This window comes from Triticum aestivum, chromosome 2B, assembly GCF_018294505.1.
Source record: "Triticum aestivum cultivar Chinese Spring chromosome 2B, IWGSC CS RefSeq v2.1, whole genome shotgun sequence".
NCBI classification, from domain to species: domain Eukaryota; kingdom Viridiplantae; phylum Streptophyta; class Magnoliopsida; order Poales; family Poaceae; genus Triticum; species Triticum aestivum.
The window spans coordinates 29727253-29754300 of record NC_057798.1 but is presented as its reverse complement, the minus strand read 5'-3'; the positions used below and the strand labels follow the sequence as shown (position 1 = coordinate 29754300).

General features: G+C 47.1%; 1 protein-coding gene across 1 annotated transcript; it reads left to right on the top strand.

Annotated features, from left to right (window-relative positions):
* Positions 1–11679: 11679 nt before the first annotated feature.
* LOC123040140 (phosphoglycerate mutase-like protein 1) lies at positions 11680–25595 on the top strand. Its single transcript, XM_044463070.1, has 9 exons — positions 11680–11739; positions 11828–11935; positions 13382–13461; positions 13794–13959; positions 14260–14334; positions 14426–14514; positions 15038–15157; positions 25276–25320; positions 25402–25595. Exons 1-9 carry the CDS (start codon positions 11680–11682, stop codon positions 25580–25582), a joined length of 924 nt encoding a protein of 307 aa, XP_044319005.1. The 3' UTR covers positions 25583–25595.
* The last annotated feature ends 1453 nt before the right edge of the window (positions 25596–27048 follow it).

The window sequence follows — 27048 nt, the reverse complement described above, 5'->3', positions numbered from 1 at the left end:
GACTGCAGCTAAGCCCCCGAGTGAGAGGATTGCTCTCCACTCGGTAGGATTTTTATAACTTAGGCGAGCACGAGGCTGCAGCTAAGCCTCCGAGTGGAAGGCTGGCTTACCACTCGGTAGGATTTTGATAAACTTAGGCGAGTGCTTGGACTGCAGCTAAGCCCCCGAGTGAGAGGATTGCTCACCACTCGGTAGGATTTTTATAACTTAGGCGAGCACGATGCTGCAGCTAAGCCTCCGAGTGGAAGGCTGGCTTACCACTCGGTAGGATTTTGATAAACTTAGGCGAGTGCTTGGACTGCAGCTAAGCCCCCGAGTGAGAGGATTGTTCACCACTCGGTAGGATTTTCATAACTTAGGCGAAACGGATTCGCAGCTAAGCCTCCGAGTGAGAGTCTGGCTCACCACTCGGTAGGATTTTTATAACTTAGGCGAAACGGATTCGCAGCTAAGCCTCCGAGTGAGAGTCTGGCTCACCACTCGACAGGATTTTTCCAAACTTAGGCGAAACGGATTCGCAGCTAAGCCACCCACTGAGGGGGAGTTTTTATGTGGACAAAAAGAAAAAGTGCTGACACAATTATTTCTAAACCCATGAATTACAGACGTTCTTTATTGCAACTCATCCGAGTGATACAACTTAAGTGTAAAACGGGCGGAGTAGCTCCGCGTTCCAAGCTCGGGGCTCGTCGATATTATGCTCGACGTTGTAAAGACGGTATGCCCCGTTGTGGAGAACCTTGGTGACGATGAAAGGGCCTTCCCAAGAAGGAGCAAGCTTGTGTGGTTTGTGCTGATCCACTCGGAGAACCAAATCCCCTTCCTGGAAGGCTCGACCTCTCACATTTCGGGCGTGGAAACGGCGCAGATCTTGTTGGTAGATGGTCGACCGGATCAGAGCCATCTCCCTTTCTTCCTCTAAAAGGTCGACTGCGTCCTGCCGCGCTTGTTCAGCTTCTACTTCGTTGTAGATTTCGACTCGAGGAGCATTGTGGAGAAGATCACTCGGCAAGACTGCTTCAGCTCCATAGACCAAGAAGAATGGAGTTCTTCCGGTCGACCGATTGGGCGTGGTCCGCAGTCCCCAGAGCACAGATGGAAGTTCGTCGACCCAAGCTCCAGCCGCGTGTTTGAGATCACGCATCAGTCGCGGCTTCAGTCCCTTGAGAATCAGTCCATTAGCTCGCTCTGCTTGTCCATTCGACTGCGGATGGGCGACTGATGCGTAGTCGACCCGTGTGCCCTGGGAGTTGCAGAAGGTTCTGAATTCCTCTGAGTCAAAGTTCGACCCATTATCCGTGATGATGCTGTGCGGGACTCCATATCTGAATACTAGTTCCCTGATGAAGCTAACAGCAGTACCGGTGTCGAGGCTCTTGATTGGTTTAGCTTCGATCCACTTGGTGAACTTGTCGACTGCCACCAGTACATGCGTGAAGCCACTTCGTCCTGTTCTCAAAGGACCGATCATGTCCAGCCCCCAAACTGCAAAAGGCCAGACGAGTGGGATGGTCTTCAAAGCTGACGCAGGCTTGTGCGACATATTCGAGTAGAACTGACATCCTTCGCACTTATCTACTATCTCCTTTGCCATCTCATTCGCCTTGGGCCAGTAAAATCCGGCTCGGTATGCTTTGGCCACGATGGTCCGAGAGGACGCATGATGACCACAGGTTCCCGAGTGAATATCGTTGAGGATGAGTCGACCTTCTTCTGGTGTTATGCACTTCTGACCGACTCCAGTCGCGCTCTCTCTGTATAATTGTCCTTTGATGACAGTAAAGGCCTTAGATCGACGGACGATCTGTCGAGCCTCTTCCTCATCCTTCGGAAGCTCTTTCCTCAAGATATATGCGACATACGGAATCGTCCAGTCGGGAATGACTACCAAAACCTCCATGATCAAGTCGACCACCGCTGGGACTTCAACTTCAGTCGGATCTGTGGCACTCTTGGGCTGCGGAGTTTCTTCGGTGAAAGGATCTTCTTTGACTGACGGAGTATGTATATGCTCCAAGAACACACCACTCGGAATGGCTTCTCTCTTGGAACCTATCTTTGCTAGATCATCAGCTGCTTGATTTTTCAGTCGGGGTATATGATGGAGCTCCAACCCCTCGAACTTTTTCTCCAGCTTCCTCACTGCACTGCAGTATCCAGTCATGGCTGGGCTTCTCACGTCCCACTCTTTCATCACCTGATTGACCACTAAATCCGAGTCACCATAGACCATTAGGCGACGGACGCCGAGTGAAATGGCCATGCGCAACCCATATAGGAGGGCCTCATATTCTGCCTCATTGTTGGAGGAATCAAAGTGAATCTGGAGCACATATCTGAGCTTATCTCCTCTGGGGGAAACCAGGACAACCCCAGCACCGGAACCATTCAACATCTTAGAACCATCGAAAAACATGGTCCAATGCTCCGAGTGAACTTCAGTCGGCTGCTGCTGTTCGATCCACTCGGCGAGGAAATCTGCTATTGCCTGGGACTTAATGGCTTTCTTTGCCTCAAACTTGATATCAAGGGGAAGAAGTTCAATCGCCCATTTGGCCACTCGACCAGTTGCATCTCTGTTGTGCAAAATCTCTGATAGTGGAGCGTCGCTGACGACTGTGATTGAATGGTCAGAGAAATAATGAGCAACCTTCTTTGTGGTCATGTATATTCCATACACAAGCTTCTGATAATGAGGATATCTCTGCTTGGATGGAGTCAAGACTTCAGACAAATAATACACTGGGCGCTGAACTTTGAGAGCTTTTCCTTCTTCTTCCCGCTCGACCGTTAGCACAGTACTGACGACTTGTCCTGTGGCTGCGATGTAGAGCAACAGAGGCTCTTTGCTGATTGGAGCAGCAAGCACCGGCTGGGTGGAGAGCAGAGCTTTTAGCTCGGCAAACGCTGCATCAGCTTCTGGAGTCCACTCGAACTTGTCAGCCTTCTTCATCAGTCGGTAAAGAGGCAATGCCTTTTCACCGAGTCGTGAGATGAATCGACTTAATGCGGCCAAGCATCCAGTAAGCTTCTGGACATCGTGCACTCGCACAGGGCGTTTCATTCGGAGAATAGTGCCAATCTTTTCTGGGTTGGCGTCGATTCCCCGTTCGGAAACGAGAAAACCGAGTAACTTGCCACCAGGAACTCCAAATGTGCACTTTGATGGATTGAGCTTGATATCATACCTTCTGAGGTTGGCAAATGTTTCGGCGAGGTCAGCGAGCAGGTCGGAACCTTTTCGTGACTTGACAACAATATCATCCATATAAGCTTCCACATTCCGACTGATTTGAGTGAGTAGACACTTCTGAATCATTCGCATAAATGTGGCTCCGGCATTCTTGAGGCCGAATGGCATGGTGATATAGCAGAAGCACCCGAATGGAGTGATGAAAGCTGTTTTTACTTCATCGGGCCCATACAGACGGATCTGGTGGTACCCGGAGTAAGCATCTAAAAAAGACAACCTCTCGCATCCCGCGGTCGAGTCAACAATTTGATCTATGCGAGGGAGAGGAAAGTGATCTTTCGGGCAGGCCCGGTTGATGTGCTTGAAATCAATGCACATTCGGAGCGACTTGTCCTTCTTAGGAACCATGACGACATTAGCGAGCCACTCGGAGTGGAATATCTCTCGGATAAATCCTGCCGCCAACAGTCGAGCCACTTCTTCACCGATGGCCTTTCTCTTCTGGACGGCGGACCGCCGAAGATGTTCTTTGACTGGCTTTGCAGACTTGTCGACTCTTAGGCGATGCTCAGCCAGTCCCCTGGGAACACCTGGCATGTCAGCGGGCTTCCATGCAAAAATGTCCCAGTTCTCACGGAGGAACTGGATGAGCGCTTCTTCCTATTTTGGGTCGAGTGTTGTGGAGATGCGGGTCGGAGCTGCTTCGGGGTCGGTCGGGTGAATGTGAACAGGCTTCGTCTCACCGGACGACTGGAATGCAGATTCTGTGGCGGGCTTCTTGGATCGCAGCAAGTCACTCGGATCTGCGTTTTGCTTGTATTCTTCGAACTCGACCGCTGTCACTTGGGAATCGGCAATTTTGGAGCCCTTCTGAAAGCACTCCTCTGCCTTTTTCCTATCTCCGGTGACAGTGATCACACCTTTGGGACCGGGCATCTTCAATTTGAGGTACACGTAACATGGTCGAGCCATGAACCGTGCATAGGCTGGCCTCCCCAAAATGGCATGATATGCACTTTGAAAATCCACGACCTCAAATGTCAACTTTTCTTTGCGGAAATGCTTTGAATCGCCAAATACTACGTCCAAAGCTATCTGGCCGAGAGACTCAGCCTTCTTCCCTGGTATAACTCCATGGAAGCTCATGTTACTAGTGCTCAATCGGGACATCGGAATGCCCATACCTTTCAGCGTGTCTGCATATAACAGATTCAGCCCACTTCCACCGTCCATCAGCACCTTTGTCAGTCGAGTGCCTTCGACAACTGGATCGACCACCAAAGCTTGCCTCCCAGGGGTGGCAATATGAGTTGGGTGATCAGATTGGTCGAATGTGATGGGTGTTTGAGACCACTTCAGATAATTTGCCTTCGCTGGGGCAACCATGTTAACCTCTCGGTTAATTACTTTCAGTCGACTTCTGCTTTCCACATCTGCGAAGATCATCAGAGTGGAGTTGATATGCGGGTATCCTCCCTCACTGTCCTCTTTGTCTTCGGCTTTGTCCGACTCCTTCTCCTTGTCCTTAGACTGTTTTCCCTGAAACTGCTGGATCAGGAGTCGACATTGGCGAGTGGTGTGCTTTGGGTAAATGATATTCCCCTCTTCATCTTTCTTCGTGTGAATATGACACGGCATATCCATCACGTCGTTCCCTTCTTTATCCTTCACCTTCTTGGGGTTCCAGGATCCTTTTGGTTTCCCCTTAGACTTTCCTTGAGTCACGGCCAGAGCCTCTCCAGGAGCTGCCGGTTCAGCCTTCCGCTTCTGTTTCCGACTGGAATTTCCTTTTTCCGACTGACTCGGCTTGTGCTTGCCGCTTCGGAGTCGGTCTTCTTCTTCGCCGTTGGCGTACTTGGTAGCAATCTCCATCATCCGACTCAAGGTCATGTCACCGGTTCGACCAAATTTCAAGCTGAGTTCTCTGTTCTTGACACCATCTTTGAAGGCGCATACTGCCTGATGGTCAGAGACATTTTCCACAGTGTGGTGCAAAGTGATCCACCTCTGAATATACTCTCTGAGAGTCTCATTGGTTTTCTGCACGCAGACTTGCAACTCTGTCAATCCCGCTGGTCGCTTGCAAGTCCCTTCGAACGTTCTGACGAACACTCGGGACAGATCTTCCCAAGTGTAAATACTGCTAGGAGGTAATTGGGTCAACCATGCCCTGGCAGAACCTTCCAACATGAGGGGCAAATGCTTCATGGCCACCTCGTCGTTCCCACCACCGATCTGAACTGCCACTCGGTAGTCTTCAAGCCAAGTTTCAGGCTTAGACTCACCAGTGAACTTGCTGACTCCTGTTGCCAACCTGAAATTGGGGGGAATAACAGCGGCTCTGATAGCTCTGCTGAAACATTCAGGACCAGAAACATGTACTCGACTGCTCGTGGGCACTTCTCTGTCGAGTGCACCACGATGGGCTCTGTTCCGGTCGACCAACCCTTGCACGATAATGGATCGCGCGTCGAAGCCTGGCTCCCTGGGGTCAACTGGAACTCTACGCCCTGTACTGTACTGACGCCTATCATCTGGCTGCCGAGGAGCGTAAGACCCACCCCTCGGAGGGGAATAGGGCACTCGACGCCTATCATCTCGGTCGAGCCTGTCGCCATATTGATCTCGCCGATACTCACGCCCTTCGCGCCGCGGAGGCGATCTGGGGCTGTGAGCCGACTGTACCGTATTCACAGTGACAGATCGACTGTGAATTCTGTTGCGCGACTGAGACACGGCTGAATTCTGATCTCCTGCTGCCCGGAGTAGATCCCTGATCTGCAGCAAACCTCTGCCAGCTTCTGACTGCGAAGGCTGAATGGACTCTGCTATACGGGTCGCAGCTGCTAAATTCTGAATTGGGGTTCGATATACCTGAGTCGGCGGGAAGAGTTGACGTCGACTGGTGTCGGGAACTCGTTGCCGCGCGCGCTCGTCGAGTGCTCGCTGAAGGTTCTCCAGTCGAGTGCGCTCGGCCAAATTGGCCAGACGCGCCTCCTCCAAGGCACGAGCCTCGGGGGTTTCTCCTGCGATGGGAATACGCAGGGGATCCTCGTTCCTGCGGCGAAGCTCTTCTCTTTGCAGAGAGTCGAGTGGCTCGGGCTGGTACTCTTCGTAACCTCGAGCAGGGTCGCCGCCGTCACCTGCTCCACCACCGCGGGCGAAGCCGGGAGGGCTATGAGGCCCGTCGACCATCAGGATTTCCGCCGCTGGATCACTGCTTCCGCACTCGGATGCAGTCTCTCCGGAGCCAGTCGACTGATCGAACAAGCCGTAGAGAGATTCGTTGGGCTCGATTGCCGCAACTTGTGTAGTGGTCGACTGGCGAGCCACCGCGTGACTCACCCATCGCTGAAGCCTCGACCGGCCTGAGCGCTTGCGCTGGCGGGAGACCGGGAGGGTGGAAGAGGAGACCGACCGATACTGGGTCGATGGTTGCCGCAGCAGAACGCCGCGGACACATGCGCGAAAATGCGTCGCACCGCGGACGGGGAGCGCATCACGTCGAGTGGAGCCTCTTGGAGCCATGCGGAGTCGTCGGCGATGAAGGTGAGAGTGCCGAGACGGATCTCTTGACCCTCGATCAAAACTCCAGCAGACACCATGATGAAAATACTCGGAAGAATCGCAACTTCTCCACAAAATCGCTAAAACACCAGCCCCACGGTGGGCGCCAACTGTCGTGGTTCTAAGCCTGACAGTAGAGTGGGGGGTAGGTATGGAGAGGCAAGGTCCTAGCTATGGAGAGGTTGTAAGCACAAAGGATGTACGAGTTCAGGCCCTTCTCGGAAGAAGTAACAGCCCTACGTCTCGGAGCCCGGAGGCGGTCGAGTGGATTATGAATGTATGGATTACAAGGTGCCGAACCCTTCTGCCTGTGGAGGGGGGTGGCTTATATAGAGTGCGCCAGGACTCCAGCCAGCCCACGTAGGAGAAGGTTTAAGGTGAGTTAAGTCTGGGGCGTTACTGGTAACGCCCCACATAAAGTGCCTTTACTATCATAAAGTCTACTTAATTACAGACCGTTGCGGCGCAGAGTGCCTCTTGACCTCCTGGTGGTCGAGTGAGTCTTCGTGGTCGAGTCCTTCAGGCCAGTCGAGTGTGTCCTCGTTAGTCGAGTGAGTCCTCGTTGGTCGACTGGAAGGCGACCTCTTCTAGGGATGTCCTAGGGTAAGTTACTTGGGACAGGTCCGTGACCCTACCCTAGGTACATAACCCCATCATCCTTCTCGTGATCTTGTCTTCTTCTTTATTTGCTTTGCCTTTCCGTACGCGACTATCTATCTACTTATTTACTACCTCTTCTATAATTAGATGTAAGACGTTTTAACAGTTCAAAGAGATAATAGCATACAGGGGAATATCAAGAAGACACTTTTGCTCTATTTGCTAATTAAGAAGAAGATAATTATCAAATTAATTAGCAGAAAATCAGGTGAAACCAGTACATCACACCGACAAAACACATGGCACCCAACCGATCTGGCTACCCGCAAAGACCCACATATCACTGAAGAGAGAAACTCCGTCGAGGTTACTAGCAACTGACACCATAGTCACTTCTCCCCGATCAAGTAACTCTTGCTTCACCACAATGACCAACCAAGAGTCTTCATTGTGATTCACTTGCAACTCCGACTTCACAACCACAGAACAAGCAAACGCAAAGACGAACCCAGGGAAACGACATGCGGGTGACAAAGTAGAACATGTCATGACCCCATCTCTTCTTGTAAACATCATCATTGCCACATGAGCCGCAACACCAACCACTCGCATCACTAGTCGGGCACCCGCCAACTATGACGCAGTGCATGTCTAGCTTCAGGAAAATATGACCGAAGGGGACCAATTCTTCAAGACGATGTCTCAAGGAGGGAAGCCACACGGGAATAACGCCGTTTCCCGACTCTGCACCATGGCCTTAGGCTTTCACCTGAGGGAGGGAAGCCCCTCTCAAGTACTTTCTTGGCCCATCGTGTGTCTTACGGTCCAGAAAAAATCACCAAAAAGTTTCGCTGCGTTTGGACTCCGTTTGGTATTGATTTTCTGCAAAGTAAAAAACAAGCAAAAACAGCAACTGGCACTGGGCACTATGTCAATAGGTTAGTCCCAAAAATGATATAAAGTTGCTATAAAATTATTGTAACATATCCAAGAATGATAACATAACAGCATGGAACAATCAAAAATTATAGATACCTTGGAGACGTATCACCTGGGTCTTCGTCCTCTGAAGGAGAAGCTGACCAATTCACCCCTAGTGAGATACATGTGGGCGATGAAACTATCCCAACCATCTCCTCTTGTCTAGGACACCTTTCGTCCCTTTTGGACCTCCAAAGTGTAGGGGTCCCCAGGAGCCTCGAAGATCACAGTGTCTCCAGTCAGCTCATTGAATTCCAGCCTCACATTGCCTGAGACGATATGTGTAAGGAAAACACACACAATGCATTAGTGATAATAATAGCAATAAAAACAAAAGAAATAACAGTTAGAAGGTTTATATAATTTGTTAATGCTGCAGGAACAAAACTCGGTTGGAAATAGATACCCAACAACAACATGCCAGTTGCAAGGCTGCTGGCGCACCTTGACTTGCATAGTCGACATGGTGGTGATAACGCCATTTTCCTATTAGTGACGACAATTAATGGCTAAGTAGACTACTAAATTTGTACACTAAATCACTATCAAAATCGGACTGTACACATAATCATTCCATGGATTCTACACACTACTAAACTTCTATTGAGTATGGATTCTACACTAAAAGAAATTTCACTACTAAAATTCTACACTAAAACGATGATTTTGTGTTGACTTGCAAAGTTCGCATGGTGGTGATGGTGGCGCCATTCTACAAAAGCATTCATCACAAAAGCATTAATTCATCGGATTCTACTACTAAATCAACACAAAAGACTAGCATCCGGTTCTACACTAAAACATATACAACACTACCAAAAATTCAACCCTAAGTACAAAATCTGTTTCTATACTAATAAATAAAATTATATAGGATTAAACACTAAGTACAGAATAAAATTATACTATAACTAACCTAAGTACGAAATTGGTTCATGGACGTCCATGGATTCAACCCTAGGTACCAAATCAAATTATAATCCTACTAATCTAATTCTAGCAATCAAAATTCAACCCTAAGTACAAAATTGGTTCATGGACGTCCATAGATTCAACCCTAAGTACTACTAATCTAATTCTACACGGACATTCATGGGTTCCAATCGAATTATAATACGGCGGCAGTGAGCGGCGACGAGCGGTGAGGCTCGGAGGGGGGAGAAGATGCACGAGGGGAGGGGATCTAACCTGCTGGTCCGATGGTGGCGAGCGGCGAGGCTGGGAGGAGCGGCGGCAGTGTTGGTCGAAAGGTGGGGTGAAAAAGATATGGGTGAATCAGATCAAAATGAGTTAGTTTTTTTACTGAGGGAGTAGATAGTGGAGTAGTGCTGGCGTGGGCTTAACAGGCCATGCCATAATAATGCGCAACCCACATGAAAAAAAATCACGAAACATCTACGACGTGAAAAAAAAATACAACACCAGCAATAAGCCCATAATGATGGTGTACCAAATACGCCAATGCCGACACTGTTTGAAAAAAATAGTGCTGGATTGGTTGAAATTGGCGCGCCACCAGCTAAAAGTTATGGCTCCTATCAATAGACTGTGACGCCACCCATGTGGGGGTAAAACCATTTATTGTCGCTTGTTTTGATCACGTACACACTGTTGTAAACAACGATCGATGCTCTCATCATTGTAGTGTAGACCACAAATGGTGCCAATGTGTACACTGGTAATTGTAGTGTAGACCACAAATGGTGCTAATGTGTACACTGGTAGATAGCCTACAATTGAGATGAACTTTTACTTTTAAAAATCATTTCATTTCTACACGGCCACAACGACAATAATAAGACAGACACTCTCACCCTAATAAGCATACTAAACTTGCATGTAATACCATCTAGCAAGTGATCATACATATTAAAGTGTGTGTCAGGTACATGAGTCTACCATGAAACCCACTCTGCATCAACTTTCTGTGGAATTTGTCTCGAACTTACGTCAGTTAAATGGAATCTAAGTGGCCAAGAAGGTCCTACTTGACACAAGTTGGGGACCGAACAAATCTCGCCTGAAAGATACACTAGGTGGGGAGGTGCTTGAAACTTGTGCAAGTGTATCATTCTTATCGCGAACTATGAGATACAAGGTTGTATATTGTCTTTGGATACAAGTGTTTCCCAATAAGCAAATCTATGAGCCTCTCCAATTGCGAAGGATCCAAAGTGGAATAGGTGTTTCTTTGTGGCCATTAGACCTGTATAAAAATGTGAGTCCACAAGTTTCCAGTACGCGTGGGACACGTCTTTTGGGCCTAGATACTTATTGTGCAAGATATTTTCAAACGCCTTCCTCGGCTAGAAGTTTATATAGACATTTACCAATCAGGGCATTGGTTTTTACCTGGATATGATGTATGCCAAGACCCCTTAATACTTAGGGTGGCAAAACACTTTCCATTTGGCTAGCCTATACTTGTTCTTTTCGATGTCACTTCGAGAGAAAATTTTGGCCTAAAGTAATCCAACCTCTGTAGAACACCCTTTGGTAGTTGGAAAATGATAACATATTTGCGAGTACTGAGTTGATCAAAAAAGCCCCCCCCCCCCAAAGCAACTTGCCTTTCCAACTACTTAGGCATTTCTTTAATCGATCCTCGGCATATTTTCCACTACGCACTTGAAAGTGCCAATAATGGGTTCGAAATTCCTAAGTACTTAATTGGTAAGTAACATTGCTCGCAACCCAACAACTCTGGCATATTATGCAGGTGCCTTTTTAGCTTCTCCAAAATAGAACAATTCTCTTTTCTGAAGTTAATTTTGAGACCCACATCTGCTCAAATGCTGAGAGCAAGGATTTAATGTTTTTTTCCTTTTCCATGTCATATTCCATAAAGAGAATTGTATCCTTGCATATGGCAGAATTGAGAGCCCCTCCCGATGCAACTTCATCGTCTTGTTTAGCACACTCAATCAGTATGGCCAACATATCAACATCAATGTTAAATACTATTAGAGAAAGTGGATCATCCTAATACTCCTTTTTTCGTTTGGAAGTAATGCCCAACATATCCATTCCCTTTTGTGACCACACTATCACTAGGAAATTAATCAACCAACACAACCCGTTTCTCATACAAGCCCTTCGTTCTAATGTTTGCTAAATAAAAGGCCATTTGACTTTGTCGTAAGACTTTCCAAAGTAAGTTTTCAATACAACTATTCCATTTTGTAGAATCACATGTGTGTCAATTAAGTACTGATAGGAAAGTTAAGAACCTGTCCAACTCCATCTCGCAATGATGCAACTATCTCTTTCCATTGTTGTTATCTATCCAACTCCTCTTTTGATACTAATGTATGGTTGTTGATTTCTATTGGGCAGAAATGGAGGCCATTGCTCGCACTGCTATGTATCCTCAGCACCGCTGCAAAAACATATACCTGGTACTACACCTCCTCAGTTTTAGGCAACCAACTTGTATGAAACATGTAAAGAATGTCCCATATGATTAACTATAGCAAACGTGTGCAGGTGAGGCATGCTCAAGGTATTCATAATGTGGAAGGCGAAAAGGATCATAGTGCCTACATGCCGCCTGCGCTGCTTGATGCTCACATTACCCCTTTGGGTTGGAGCCAAGTAAAATCCCTTGTTTCTTTTCTGTTAGTTAATTACCATGTGTTGTCAGATCTAATAACAAAGGTACACATTATGTTGTGGACAACCAAGGTGGTGCTTTTGTCAAATATTTAAGGCAACAATGCCATAGTGATGTTGACAAGAGCATTACAACTGGAAGCACAAATGCTTTTGTCGTTATCTTTCACCGCCATAGGATTGGATGGTAGCTTGTATGTCACTATCATGTGTTTTGCTCGGGGTATCAAGCCATCAATGGTACAATATTATCCAACATTAAGATTGTTAATATAAAAATGTGTAAAATTAGCATCAAATCATGATGCTCTAGTGGTAGAAGACATTTGTTCTGCAATTTAAGTGTTGGGTTCAAGATTCATTCACTTCACGTACTAATAGGTCGTCAGTTGTAATGTTCAACCTTTATTTAGATTGTGACATCTCCAGTCAAATGCAAATGGTGGCAGCTATTAGTAGTGTTATTGCAATATTCAATGTCTTTGTTCTTTCAAGCTTCTATTGCTGACATCCTGGAGAATACTATTTCTTTACTAATGTAATCTTCATGCAAAATCATATGTTGATGTGGCCAGTTGGTAGTTCACATGGTTCTTATTGCCGCCTTAAAAGAAATGAAGTACCATGTGTTAGCATGAACCCTCGACGAACGATATGTTCTATTTCTAAATATTATGTCATCAGGCAAGCGCACATCCTCCTCACGCAACATATGCATGGGAATAGGTCCACCTCAACATGCACCCATGCATAGGAAAAAACCACTTTGACATGCAAATGTGCATCCAAATTTATATTATGCTATTTACTGGAAATAAATATTTTACAAAAATAAAATAATCAAACACAATAAGTTATATGTATTTTCAGTTTATCTTCTATACGCAAATAGCTTGCCCCCACTAATCCATTTATCTCAACATGTGAGCATGCCACCTTATCATGCAACATGCATGGAAATAGGATCACCTCGACATGTAATCATGCATAGGACAAAGTCCACTTCAACATGCAAATATGCATGAGAATTTCCACTGTATCATGCTATTTATATTTAATAAATATTTTACAACTATAAAATAACTAAACACAGTAAGTTATATGTATTTTATTTTGTAGTTCTCATATTTTTACTCCAAATATTTATTTCCCAAACAATCAAATCTCATTGAATTATATTGAAAAACATTTTCGCAGAAAGGTGTGAGATAGCATCAAGTTAGTCATAATCCTAGTTGCATCAAAACACAAAGACACCGTCTTTTTGGATGACACCATCATAATCCTACTTTATTGATTCATTTATGGTCGTGAGCTCATTTGAAATGTTCATTTTGAAGTCTTTATACACATAAAGTTGATTGAAGTATCAATTTTTTTCATTTAGCATTCCCAATTGCATGGATGTTAATTTGCATGCATTTGTAGGTTGATAGCCTGCCAGAACATGTGACAAAATGTGGACTAGACAAAAAGATTGAGCTGGTTATTGTTTCCCCTCTATTGAGGTATAGTTTTCCTTGACCTTTTGATCTTCTTTTACATAATTTCATTATTTTGCATCCTGTTCTAAACTTTGTAGTTGGGGTTTTGTACACTAATGAATATCATTGTTGTGTGTACGTAATCCTTGCTACATGTCTTACATGACCCATGTGCACATAATCTAGTAAAAATGAAATTTAGTTCGAGCTCTTCTTTTACATACTTAATCATGCTTGTCTAGTATACATTATTATGAGAACTCCTATGCTGAGGTATGATATAATATGATGGTGCATTACAGTAATATGTTTTTTCTCAATGAGCCTCACAATATTTCATTGAACTAATCTCACAGGACTATGCAAACTGCAGTGGGGGTCTTTGGTCATGAGAGCAATACTGATGAAGCAAGTGCATCACCATTATTAATGGTAGAAGGTGCTGGACACAGTGGACATAAGGCTATTTCAAGTTTGAACTGCCCACCGTTTCTTGCAGTTGAGGCCTGCAGGGAGCGCTTGGTATTTCTCTCTCATGAATAAATACAATTAAAACATGAGCAGTCATTTTTTACATATCTATATAGTGTTGTCAACATTGAGTGCCTTATTTAACTACATTGACATCCCTTAAATATTAACTAGAATAGGTTATTTCTGCAGTTGCTAGAATAACTTATTCAGCTTAGTTCGTTCTCTTCTAAGTCTACTACCGTCATTTTAGGAACTGGATGCCTCTATTTGTCTTTTCTTCTCCCACATCAGTAATGCTCTGTCAACAAATATTCTGATATTTCATTTTAAATTTCATTAAAAATGCAGGGTGTTCATCCCTTTGACTGGAGGAGCAGCATTACAAAATATCGTGCTCTCTTTCCTGCCATTGATTTTTCCTTGGCAAGTACCTAATATTGCTAGTTCACAAGACGAGTTCATGTGACGGTGTTTTGATGGTGTTTTAATATATGTGTTCTTGTGTTCTTTACAGATAGAGAACGATGAAGATGTTCTTTGGGAACCGGAAGTCAGAGAAACAACTGAATCTGTTGCTGCCAGGGGCATGAAGTTTATTGACTGGTAATTTTCCTTTTTATGACTGATTAGTTTCTTTTCTTTAGTTCCTTGAAAACAAAATTATATTGATCTTCATATGAAAATGAAACCCAAGTACCTCAATAGTACTCATGTACACGTCCTATATCACTTTAGGTTGTTTTCCTATGTCCTTTAAAACAATTTGTTCTCGTGTTTCCGATGAATAAGGCTATTTGCCTTAACACATGCATGGACATATATGTTACTTTGTGTGTGTCGACACAAAACCTTGTTACATGTTTGAGAGAAAACCTAGAACTAATGGCATAGGTTTGTGCACTGCCTTGGATAATACCCTCCGCTCCACACAATGCTTCCTCTGATTTCTTGTTTCTCATATACTAGCGAGTTATCACTAATTGACTATTTGACACTAGAAAGTCCCAGTGCCAGAGATTCATGGGTAGCATGCATTGAAAAAGACAAACCTTAGATGACACATTGACTCTACATGTAAATTTATTTTGGTAACCTTATTAAAAATGATCACTCGATGTGATCGCAGGTTAAGGACAAGAGAAGAAAAAGACATAGCTATTGTCACCCACAGTAGTTTTTTGGATTTCACTTTAAACATGTATGGTAAAGAGTGTCATCCAGCCATAGCAGAGGAACTGAGCAAGCGGTAAGTATTTGTTTCCTTGGTAGTTGTCATATAATCAACCCACCATATCTGCAATCTTGTGTTGTTGTGGAGCACAATATTTTCATTATATACCTACAACAACTTTAAACCCCACAAGTAAAAGCAAATTGGACTATTTTTTCAATATGTACATGGAAAGAAGTATTGTATTCTTCGGCCTAGCATAACATGACTAGATAGAGCTAGTTCTTCAGAGAACTTTTGTCTTGCAATATCAGTATCAATATTATTGTGCTAGATCCTAAAATATTCAGGCCATGGTTGATTGTATCATCACAAGTGCATGTCGCTCACTTTTCCTTTTGAGAGGGGGGTGGGTGCATGTTGCTAACTTTGCCCTGGTTATATACAGCTTTGCCAATTGTGAACTTCGCTCAATGGTGTTGGTCGACGTAAGGTTAGCTCTTGTTTTGCTTCAGTGATTATAGTGCAGATGATGGATATTTTATAGCGTGGATTTGCTTTGCAATGTTGCAGTAAGCTTGGATCAGGAACCCATACTTGTAATTTCTCTGGGAAGATACCATTCGGACTTGATCTTCCTAGTGATGTCGTGGACAAGAAGTGAGCTAGAGCACCCGCCTGCATTCGAGGCGGTCTCCTCAAGGTGCCTCATTTCTACCTAAAACCATACATCTAAGGGATCTAACTTCCCCCTTAACCATGTTTTTTAAAAAGCTACAAAATAACTAAGACTATTGACCGCATGATTATCTTTGATTCTTTAATCAAACCCCACTTCTGGCAGGCAAATAAGTTTGAACTGAATGACTGAAATTGATGCCAAGATAAGGGAAATCTATGGATAGGATTTGACATATGTGACTCTGGAGTGTGATTGGCACAATTCCTATGTTTGTTATCCCATTTGTTGTCTGGATACATACCCAAATTATGCATGAAACCTTCTTTTTTATCAAGGACATTATGTTGATACATTTTTACTCGTATTCTTTCTCACATTTACTTTGCAGCTTTTATCTTTTTAGGTTCATGATACTTTGATTATATGATGCACTAAGATCACGGTGCACATAGTGGTCATCATAATGTGGATCTTGGGTTTATTGTTTTTGTTTTAAAAAGACAAGCACCGTGAACAAGGATTTGCGCTATATGTTATTATATTATTGTTTTTGAATTTAAAATGTCTTTGATGCATAATTATGACCAACTAACATGCTTGTATAAAATTGTAAATAATAGTAGTATAGGAAAAGGACATGATGAATAAAATACTTGACCAAATAAAATACTCCCTCTGATCCATGTTACTTGTCACTCAAACAGATGTATCTAGCACTGAAATAGGTCTAGATGCATCCGCTTGAGCAACAAGTAATATGGATCGGAAGGAGTAGCAGCTTGTATGTGAATAACCCACAATAGAAAGTTTGATTGTATCATCATATGGTGCCCTCTATTGCTTAATAAGTGGACTCCTAGTTTTTGTTTCCTGACAAATTTGCCCGTCCTACCTAATATTATCCGATTACTTCACTCATATATTAGCTTCAATATACTTTAAATATAGGAAATATTGTAGAAAAATGACCATGTGTTGATGATTTGATTGTATTTTGCTAATGAATTTGATGTATTATTGCTGGTAAAGATCTCAAACATGTCTAGATTCACCATTAAAATCATAGAAGTCATCATGTATCTAGGTTTTCCTCATTAAATCGTTCTTATACTCAATGTATATTCTTCCCCCAATATTTATAGCATTTTCTTAATAACTATAAATGTAGATGACTCTTATAATTCTTGTGTTTTCTTCTTCCATATGTCACATCATTGAAGGCATGCGGTTTTATTATTCAGTTGTTTTACTAGTTATGAAAACATTTAAAACATAATACCCGAATACATCTAGAATTAAGCACATTCTTTAAATAGTGTGCTCATTATATCATTCAAATTTTATCTATTCACATGGCTAATTCTCCCTCAACAATGTCCTGATTTAGTCCTTCATAATTGAAAGGTATTTAGCCACCAGGAAAGGAACCCTTCAGTATGACACTTACCTTAAATGTCTTGGACTACTTTCAATCAAGAATTAAATCCAACTATCATTGGCCATCGATGGAAACCAATTCAAGAATGCTTTCACTCGTCTCCATTTTATTTCTATGAAAATGTTTTGTTATACTCCCCCTTTCCGGTTTATAGGGCTTAAGTCTGAAATCTCATCAACCAACGTAAAGGATGAGTAGACGAATATATCTCATAGTTACTGAAAGTTTAATCTGCATTAACTACAGTGTATGCATGGATGTCCACTAAATGAGTAGGAATGGTTACATGCATTGGTCACTTTTCTTTTAATTCTTGCATGCATCAATTTTATGTGCCTTGGAATGTGAACATGTGGTGGAAAGAAGTGAAAATAAGACTTATAAAATGGAAAAAACAAGAAAATGAGATGAGTCCAATAAAACGGAAGGGAGGGATTTTATACTATTAAAACCTAGTCGTGTAGGAAATAATTACCATTTCATTTTTTTCCATAATGAGAAGCAACCCATGCTTGTCGATACCTATCTTTCTAAATATTGGATTTTACCTATTTTATATCATATTTCTAATTTATTCATTTTTTGCACAATTTAGTTATAATTTAATTTTATTTTGTAAATCCAAGTGCTAGTTTACATACAAGACATGTTACGAACAATTTCAATAGATTGACGCTAATTTTCACTAAACTATGGTTTCACTAGTTTTTCGTTTGGAAGTGAAGAACAGTTTGTAACAATATTGGAATGGCCTTTAAAGTGCCCAAAGCGCAAGTGAAGCTAGAAGATTATATATAAAGGCACACAAGAAGAAGTGGATTTGGAGATTACCTGAAGTCAATAATGGATTGATCCATATTATTTGCTTTTTAGAAGATCCATATAAACATGTATAGGTGCTTTGATTGGTTGGCATGCATGACTATGTGTTAGCAATGGCCTATGTGCCTCACTACAAGAAATATGTCAACTTGTGACCTTGACTATTGGTCACTGAAAGGTCATTGTTTTTCATTTGCGACATTTTTGTGACCAAAAACAGAAGGTCAAAAGCTGGCGGTCGTAAACTGAAATTAAGGACCTTTTCTGTGAGAAGTCGTAGACGTTTACGACCAAAACAGAAGGTCGTGGAACCCATGACCTTTTGTTTTGGCCACTAGTTGTCTGCCCAGGCCACGTCGGATCCGAAATGATAATACGGCCAATAATTTCTGTGTAGATAGCATGATAATTTTTGATAAATTGCGTAGAAACACGATGATAACTTTCACCCGGGGAGAAAAGTTGTTGATAACATAACGTTGTAACTCTTTTTGTACATTCCATGGTGATTTATGCACTACAGACATGATGACTTAGATATATACTCCCTCCGTCCCAAAATTCTTGTCTTAGATTTGTCTAGATACGGCGTATCTAGACAAATCTAAGACAAGAATTTTGGGACGGAGGGAGTATAAGACACCATGGTAACTTTGACCAAGGAAAAAAAGTTGTTGAAATACCCCCGATAACTTCTTTGTAAATAGTATGGTAATATACGCACCACACACATGATAACTTAGGTACAAAACACGTTTTAACATTTGACCCTGGGGAAAAAAATTGTGAAAAATATTCATCGATTATTTTTGTGTAGATGAAATATATGTACCGGAGACCTGATAATTTACACGTGGTAACTTTTTAACATAGGAAAAAAATTATTGGAAGCAAACCCTTGAATAACTACCGTGTAAATGTCATGATAATAATATGCACCAGCGGTGAAGTAGTATAATTCTTTAGAATGTAAATAGAAACTGTGTGTTGGCTAGTTGGTTATTGGGCTTTGTGTAAGCCCTGCAGCATCGAACAAGGAGGGCTTGACTACGAACCTCATCAGCAGCCTTTTCCCTCATTTTTGTTGCCCTACTTTTGTTTCTGAAAAAAGGTAAGAAAAAACTAACAGGGAAAATGTGGGGAAGTGGGAGGCTAATGGGACGAGAGAAAAAAATTTGGGAACGCGAAAAAACGGTGGAAAAAAGTCCTTTTCCCTCATTTTTGTTGCCCTACTTTTGTTTCTGAAAAAAGGTAAGAAAAAACTAACAGGGAAAATGTGGGGAAGTGGGAGGCTAATGGGACGAGAGAAAAAAATTTGGGAACGCGGAAAAACGGTGGAAAAAAAATACTGGCCGAGAGAACGTGGGAGGTGCGAGGGCAACGGGGACGAGAGAAAATTTTGGATCGAACGCACTCGGGCCTCCTTAGACGGATCGAATGAGCTGGGCCTCGCTGGCAGGATCGGTTCGTATTTTTGCAATCTGTCACACGGTTGACAAATATCACAGTCCTAGACAAAAACTATACTGGTGGTGAAGGCTTGTGCACTGCCTTGGGTAATACCCTCTGCCACTACACAATGCTTCCTCTGACTGCTTGTTTATCGTATACCAGTGAGTTACCACTGAGTGTCTTATTTGACATTAGAATGTCCTAGATGCTGGAGCTTTATGCGTAGCATGTATTGGGAGACAAACCTCAGATTTTAGATGACATGTTGAGTCAACCAGTAACTTCATTTTGGCGTCCGGACTAAATTAAAACTAATCTCTCGATGTGCTCGCAGGTTATGGACAAGAGAAGAAAACGAGATAGCTATTGTCACCCATAGTAGTTTCTTAGATTTCACTTTTTTTTTTGAATTTTCAACCGGGGGGGGGGGGGGGATTTCCCCACCTGAATTTCCATATATGGGGCCAGAACGCCAAGGTCACCAGCATGTACAAGTACATTTTATGGGGGAAGAGAGAGAGGGGGGAGAGGGAGGGGGAGGTAACGCAGCAAGCATCAGGCATCTCGAGGGCTGGCCAGGCAGCCCAGCCATGCATCAGATGCCTGCTTTAGAGCAACAGGCAGACGCACCTGCCAAAGCATGGCGTCCTCCCTACACAGCTGCAGCAGCCGAGGGAGTGACGGGGGCAACCCTTGGAAGACCACCGCGTTGCGGTACTTCCAAAGTTGCCAACAGCAGAGAAGAAGGAAGGTCGAGCCCGTCCGCACCAGTACCGAGGCAGGCGGGGACAAAGTGTGCAGCAGCTCAACGGATGAGATCGTGGAGGCGACTCCCACCACAGACCAAAAGCGCCTAGCAAAAGGGCAGTCGAAGATGAGATGGTACGCCGACTCTAGGGGCGCTGAGCAGATGGGGCAGCCGGCCCCCGCCGCCTCCACAATGTGCTTCCGCAGGAGGACGTCCCTTGTCTGGATCCGGGCCTGGATCAGGACCCAGGCGAAGAAGCGGACGCGACTTGGAGCGTAGTTCTTCCAGATAAAATCGGCGTACGGCGCAAGCACCCCACCAAAGTGGCAGAGTTGGTAGAGGCCGGCGGAGGAGAGCGCAGTACCCTTGTCGCAGCCGGGGCGAAGGGTCCGAGCATCTGGCTCCGTAGTGAGGGCCAGCGCCTGGATGATTGGAAGGAGCACCGCGCACTCCCTGGCGCCCACATGGTTCAGGCGGGGGACGAGGACCCCAGCAAGCCAGTGTGAGCAACCGAGGCCGTCGGCGCGGTGGTGTGAGAGAAGAGGGAGCTCATCTGGACGGAAAGGGCGCCACCGGGCAACCAGGAGTCCAGCCAGAATGCCGTAGTGCGCCCGTCGCCAAGGGTGACAGCGGTGACCGCCCGGTACACAGGCATAAGCTTGGCAAGGGAGGCCCAGTGCGGTTCGGGGAGTGTCACCGCCGCTGCGGAAGTTAGCAGCGATCGTCCCAGCTCACCCCAGACCCAGCGAGCCCATGGCGCGTCTTGGCGCGAGTGAAGGCGGTGAAGGAGCTTCAGCAGAAGGCACCGGTTCTAGACCGGTAGGGCGCGAACCCCCAGTCCGCCCTCCTCCTTGGGACGGACGACGCGGTCCCAGGCGACGAGACACTGGGCCCTAGAGGCTTTGTCCGTCGCGGTCCAGAGGAAGGAGCGGCGCAGGGCGTCGATCGCTCGGAGGACAGAGGGCGGGACCTCCATCGCAGACATGGCATATGTGGGGAGAGCGTCTAGGACGGCATTGAGCAGCACCAGGCGCCCCCCAAAGGACAGAAGCTGAGCGCGTCAGCCGGAGAGTTAGCGCTCAGCTTTGGCAATGAGCGGGAGGAAGTTGTCCATGGTGAGCTTGCGGTTGGAGAGCGGCAGGCCAAGGTAGATTTGAGGGAAGCTTCCCACGCAGCACCCCAACTCACGGATCATGTCGCCAAGATCATCCTCGGGGACATGGACGGGCGCGACGGTGCTTTTGTGGAAGTTGATGATGAGCCCCGTCGCAGCCGCGAAGTCGTCAAGGATGCCCTTGAGACGCCGAACCGTGCCCAGCTCCGCATGCATGATGATGATGGTGTCATCAGCGTACTGGAGGACAAGCGGGGGCGCATCGGTGAACAGAGGGTGGCGCATCCCACCATCCTTCTTGATCATCTGTTGAAGCACGTCCGCAACGAGGAGGAACAGGTAGGGGGAGAGAGGGTCCCCCTGCCGCAATCCCTTCTTGCATTTGATCCAACGCCCGGGCACGCCATTGAGCACCACCGCGGACATGGACGACCGGAAGATGGAGCCCATCCAGTCACACCAGAGGGACGGAAAGCCACGCACCTCCATAATCCGGCGAAGGCTTTCCCAGTTGATGGAGTCGAAGGCTTTGGCAAAGTCGAGCTTCAGGACCAGCGATGGAGCCCGGTGGGTCTCGCAGCATTGGACAATCTCCGTAGCGTACACAAAGTTCTCGGAGATGCTTCGCCCTTTAATGAACCCGGATTGGTCCACGTCCACCACATCCGAGATCTGTTGTTGAAGGCGCGTGGTCAGAACCTTGCACGCAATCTTGATGTCGCAGTTCTGGAGCGAGATGGGTCAAAAGCCACCCGGAGTGAGCACCCCCTCGGCCTTGGGAAGCAGCACAACATGCGCGCGGTTGATGCAGGAAAGGTTCACGGAGTTGTCATAGAACCCCTCCATCAACCGCATCACATCACCGGAGACCAGCTCCCAGGCGGCCTGGTAGAAGCCCGGACCAAGGCCATCGGGGCCCGGGGCGCTGGTTCTGTCGAGGCTGGCGACGGCCGCTTTGATCTCGGCCATCTCGAAGGGGGCAACCAGTTTGGCCCCGTCCACAGTGCCCCCCCCTGGTACAGCGCCGGCAGGTCGAAGTGCCAGACGGGGCCCCCCGCACGACCGAGAAGGGCGGAGTAGAAGGCATGCAGGGCCTCCGCCTTGGCCGCATGACCGACGACGATTGTGCCCCCGACATCCAGAGCTTTGATCCGGTTCGACCGGAAGCGCTGCGATGCCTGAGCGTGGAAGAATCGGGTGTTTTCGTCACCCTCGCCCACCCGGCGAAACTTCCCGCGCTGTCTCCAGAACGCAGCTTGCTGACGAACTGAGAAGCCCAAGGCGGCGCGGGCATCAAGCCGCAACGCCGCTTCCTCCACTGAAAGCACACGGTATTCCTCAAGAAAGTCAAACAGATCAATAAGAAATCTGTAGTTATTATCATGGCGAGGGACAAACCGGTGACTTGCCTTCCAAACCTTTGCAGCACGACGGAAGGACTTGACTTTAGCAGCAATGTCTTTAGCACAGTCCGCGGTCCTGCGTGGGAGAGCCCAGGAAGGAGAAGTGGGAGGAAGGAACAAGGGGTCAAGAAGCCATTTATTCTCAAAACGGAACTGACGGGAGGCTGGGATGTGGGTAGAGGCAGTGACCAGGAGCAGGACGTGGTCAGAGGTGACACGAGGGCGGGAGGCAAGGGTGGAGTCGGGTAGAGCCACGTCCCAATCAGCGTTAAAAACGCACGGTCGAGGCGCGCCAGGGTGGGCGGGGTGCGGCGATTTGTCCAAGTGAGCAAGCGGTCAGAGAGGGGGAGCTCAACCCACGAGAGGGCATCGATCATGGTATTGAATCTCGACGCAAGAGATGCGGAGAAGTTGTCATTGTTTTTCTCCTCGGGGTATCTGATAAGGTTGAAATCGCCAAGCACAAGCCAGGGCCCTGAGACCGAACCAGAGAGAGCCATCATCTCATCCACAAAATCTTGCGTGAAGGCGTGGTCAGATGGGGCGTAGACGTTAGTAATCAAGAAGCCGAGATCGGAGGAAGTGGAGGATAACTCGGTGGAAAGAGTGTACCTGCCATAGTGGCAGGAGACGAGATGGAGCGCAGCGTCGTCCCAGGCCGTGAGCAGCCCGCCACGCGAGCCGTCCGCGTCCAGGTGCTTGAAAGACGAGGTGGGGGGAGAGGAACGATCGATCTTTGCCTAAGGAGAGCGAGGCTAGTTTCGTTTCCTGGATGCATGCAACATGGGGATTAGCAGCAATCACGGCACTGCGGACAAGAGAGCATTTGTCCTTGTCACCGAGGCCTTGAACATTCCAAGAAAGAAACGAGAGGCAGTTACGGTTGGCACTATCCATAATCAAGGCGAGCACCAGACATACAAGACGTACAAGGTGAGAGAAGCGCGAGGGGTAACATGACATAGGCGGGGGAAACACAGCACATGAATGCGTACACGGAGGCTAGCAGAAGCAAAGAAACACCACGCCCGAACGAAAGAGCCCCGGGCGTCCAGCGGGCAGGGAAGACGGAAGGGTCGCTACTCATCGAGACCTGCCGACACCGGAGCAGATGGGATGGCCGCCGCGGCCCTAAACTCGGACACAGAGTTCATTCCCAGAGGCTTGAGGACGTTGGCGATCACTCTGTGTTTGAGAACTTTGGCTTGGAGAGCCGTCGAGCAGCCTTTGAGGGAGTCTTTGAGTTCCCTCTGCTTGATGGCTTTGTCAGTCATGGAGACGTACGCAGCAGGCTCCTTGAGGGCCAGGCGACGGCTATAGCGCACGCCCGGGACGGCAGGAGCGGGGGCAGCGACGTCGGGCACCACGTTGCATGGCGCATGCATAACGGGTGCCGGGGACGACCCAGCACCCGCAAGCACGGTAGGCACGCTGGCGTTGAAGGGGCCCGACCCACCATCCCCAGTGTCGTCGTCGGAGTCCTCACCCAGCTCAGTGATGACCACCGAGCTGCGGGGGGTGGAGGTGGCTATGCCGCTGTAGTATCCCGACGCCACGGACGGCGGAGGCGGGAGACCCAGGAAGAGGCAGGGCGCCATGCAGGCGAAGAAAGGTGGCGAGCCGTTGCCCGCCACCCCCACCCTGGCGGGGAGGAGGTTGCTGCCGCGGGGGGGCCGGGGCCGGCCAGCCTAAAGGAAAGCCGTGCAAAGGCGGCGGAGCTCCGCTGTGGGCGAATGGTGGAGGCAGTTGCGGGCCGAAGAAGGGGATGTAGACGCCATCGTCGCCGTAGGAGTCCGCTTGCGGCCAAACCGCGAGCGTACTGACAGTGACGACGCGGGAGCCCCAGAACCCGCCGCGTGGCCACATATCACACGGCACATTCCTGGCATGCTCAAGGAGGAGGACGACCCGAACGGCAGAAAGATTGGCACCAGAGAGCACCCTGTGGTCAATCTCGACCAAGTCAACAAAGCCTCAAAAGGCGCGAGCAATGCCGACAGGGTTGATGTGCTCGGCGGGGAATCTGGTGGCAGAGATGAAGGCGTGGGTCCTGGCCCTTGGCGGCACCCGGTCAGCCTCCTCTTCTCGGGCGAAGATGATGCGAGCGCCCTCAAAAGGCAGCTCCCGCAGCGCGACGCACGTCTCGCGGTCCTCAGGAGAGTTGAACCGCAAGTACATGGCGCCAACGGATGAGCCGACCGTGACATGTACAGTAAAGAGTGTCATCCAACCATAGCAGAGGATATGCGCAAACGGCAAGTGTTCTTTTTCCTTGGTAACTGTCAACCAATCAACCCACAATATTCTGCAAGGGCCGTAAAATATGGGAGTACCTAGAACTCATTTAGATGAGATATAATTTGGTCTTATTCACTTTGAAAACAAGATTAGATACAACCCACGTCAGCACACACGCATCTTATAGCATCACATTCAATGGCTATAAAAGGTGAATGCGACCAGATTATATCTCATCTAGATGAGTTCTAGCAAAACTGGTAAAATATTGCTAACTCTTGCTTGGTTATATACAGCTTTGCAAACTGCGAGCTCCGGTCGATGGTGTTGGTCGACAGAAGGTCAGTCCTTGTTTCGCTTCAATGCTAACGTTGCAATTGACGGCTTTTTTCATAATGTGGATTTGCTTTGCAATGCTGCAGTAAGCTTGGATTGGATACCCCTACATGTGATTTCCCGGGGAAGATACCGGCCGGACTTGATCTGCCTAGTGATGTCGCAGACAAGAAGCACATTGAAGAAGCTAGCAATGGGAGCCGGGGAGCGGTTGGTTGTCTAGAGCACACGCACATGAGCTCACCCACTTGCCTCATTTCTACCTAACAACGTAGAGTCGAGGGAGATAACTTCCCCCCTTTAATGACATTTCTCTTGATGAATCTAGCAAGAACCGAGACTCTTTCCATTGGGTACCATGGCAGCCTCATCTTTTTTTTTTGTAGGAGACAAAAAAAAGGAAATGCTTGGCATCACCTGACTGATAACACCATGCGAGTCCTCCGCCTTCGCGGCCATCAGATTTGTTTTTGGTTGACGGCTCGGGAGCAACCTCTTTCCATAGTCTAGGTTTTGCAACTTGGCCGCTATTGCAATCTTCCCCACCACAATAACTGGTCTGTTACAAACCGACAAACGGGAGGGTCTCGATCCGTCAAGAGCAGGAATCGGAGGCCGGAGTTGAGGGAAGGGCCGTCTAGGTGGAGGAGGCGCGGTTGTCCCGGGGAGCCGGTGACACCATGGATTTGGGAGCTCGGTGCGGCACCATTGTCGAGCCAGAGGACGGAGCTGGCTCGAGAGTGAAGGAGAGCAGGCGGCGGTGAGGCGAAGCAGGCTCACCGGCTTCGGTGAACGGATGCGGATCTGGACGAGGCAGAGGGTTGGGACGGGCAGCGTTGAAGTGTGTTAGAGATACGACAGGCAAATCAACTCGACGAAGAACGAAAACAAGCAGGGGACACAAGATTTAACGTGGAAAACCCCTCCAACACGAAGGGGGAAAAACCACGGGCGCCAGCCAGCCAAACTTCACTATATCTGGAGAGATTACAAACATCGAGGATTTACAACTCGACTTATCCAGTGCGGCGGCTTACATGAGGTATATATAACACAGGTGACCTAGGTCAATACTGATCCGTACCAAAGCGGACCCGTACTGACCTAGGTCAATACGCTCCGCTTCGGCCCAAGCCTACCGGCGATGGGCCTCGCTTTGCCCGCTCGTCAGAAGTTAGCCTTTCTCTTTATACTTGAATTTGGAGCATAACATAACAAAGCGGATGCTCAGCGACTGCTCCGACATGTCCGGCTAGAGGGTAGCAAGGAGTGGAGCGAGGCGACCCCGGGTGCGTGCCATCGATTGCCCCCGGTACTCGCCGGAATCGTAGGTGGTGGCGGGGAGAGCGAAGATGTGCTTTTTTTTTCAACAAGGGTCTTGTTGCGGGATGCCTTTTCAATGACGATTATGTTGCAATAATCAAATCACACAATGAGCATATCAGAGGGATTGCGACTCGGCCGATCTTCCGCGAAGAATGAACAAGAAAATATATGAAAGCGTGTAGCTCACCTACTTTATTCATACGGAAAAAAGGAAAAGAATATGCAACACGGAAATATGGATACGTGATGTGGATCGATATCCACTCGGGCGGGCGGGCAAGCCAGGTGTGATGTCTGATATGGATTGGCATTTTGGCATTCAAAAATTGACGTGGATTGGCATTCATCAGCCTCCGAGGAAGAAAGAAGGAAGGAAATCAGAGAAAAGAGATTCGGTGGGAAGTTGG

Bases quoted from the DNA above. Each gene is read 5' to 3' on its own strand.
- LOC123040140 (XM_044463070.1), top strand. From the start codon at position 11,680: ATGGAGGCCATTGCTCGCACTGCTATGTATCCTCAGCACCGCTGCAAA. The intron at 13,960-14,259 runs GTATTTCTCTCT...TTAAAAATGCAG, and splicing joins AGGCCTGCAGGGAGCGCTTG to GGTGTTCATCCCTTTGACTG. The intron at 15,158-25,275 runs GTAAGTATTTGT...GGTTATATACAG, and splicing joins GCAGAGGAACTGAGCAAGCG to CTTTGCAAACTGCGAGCTCC.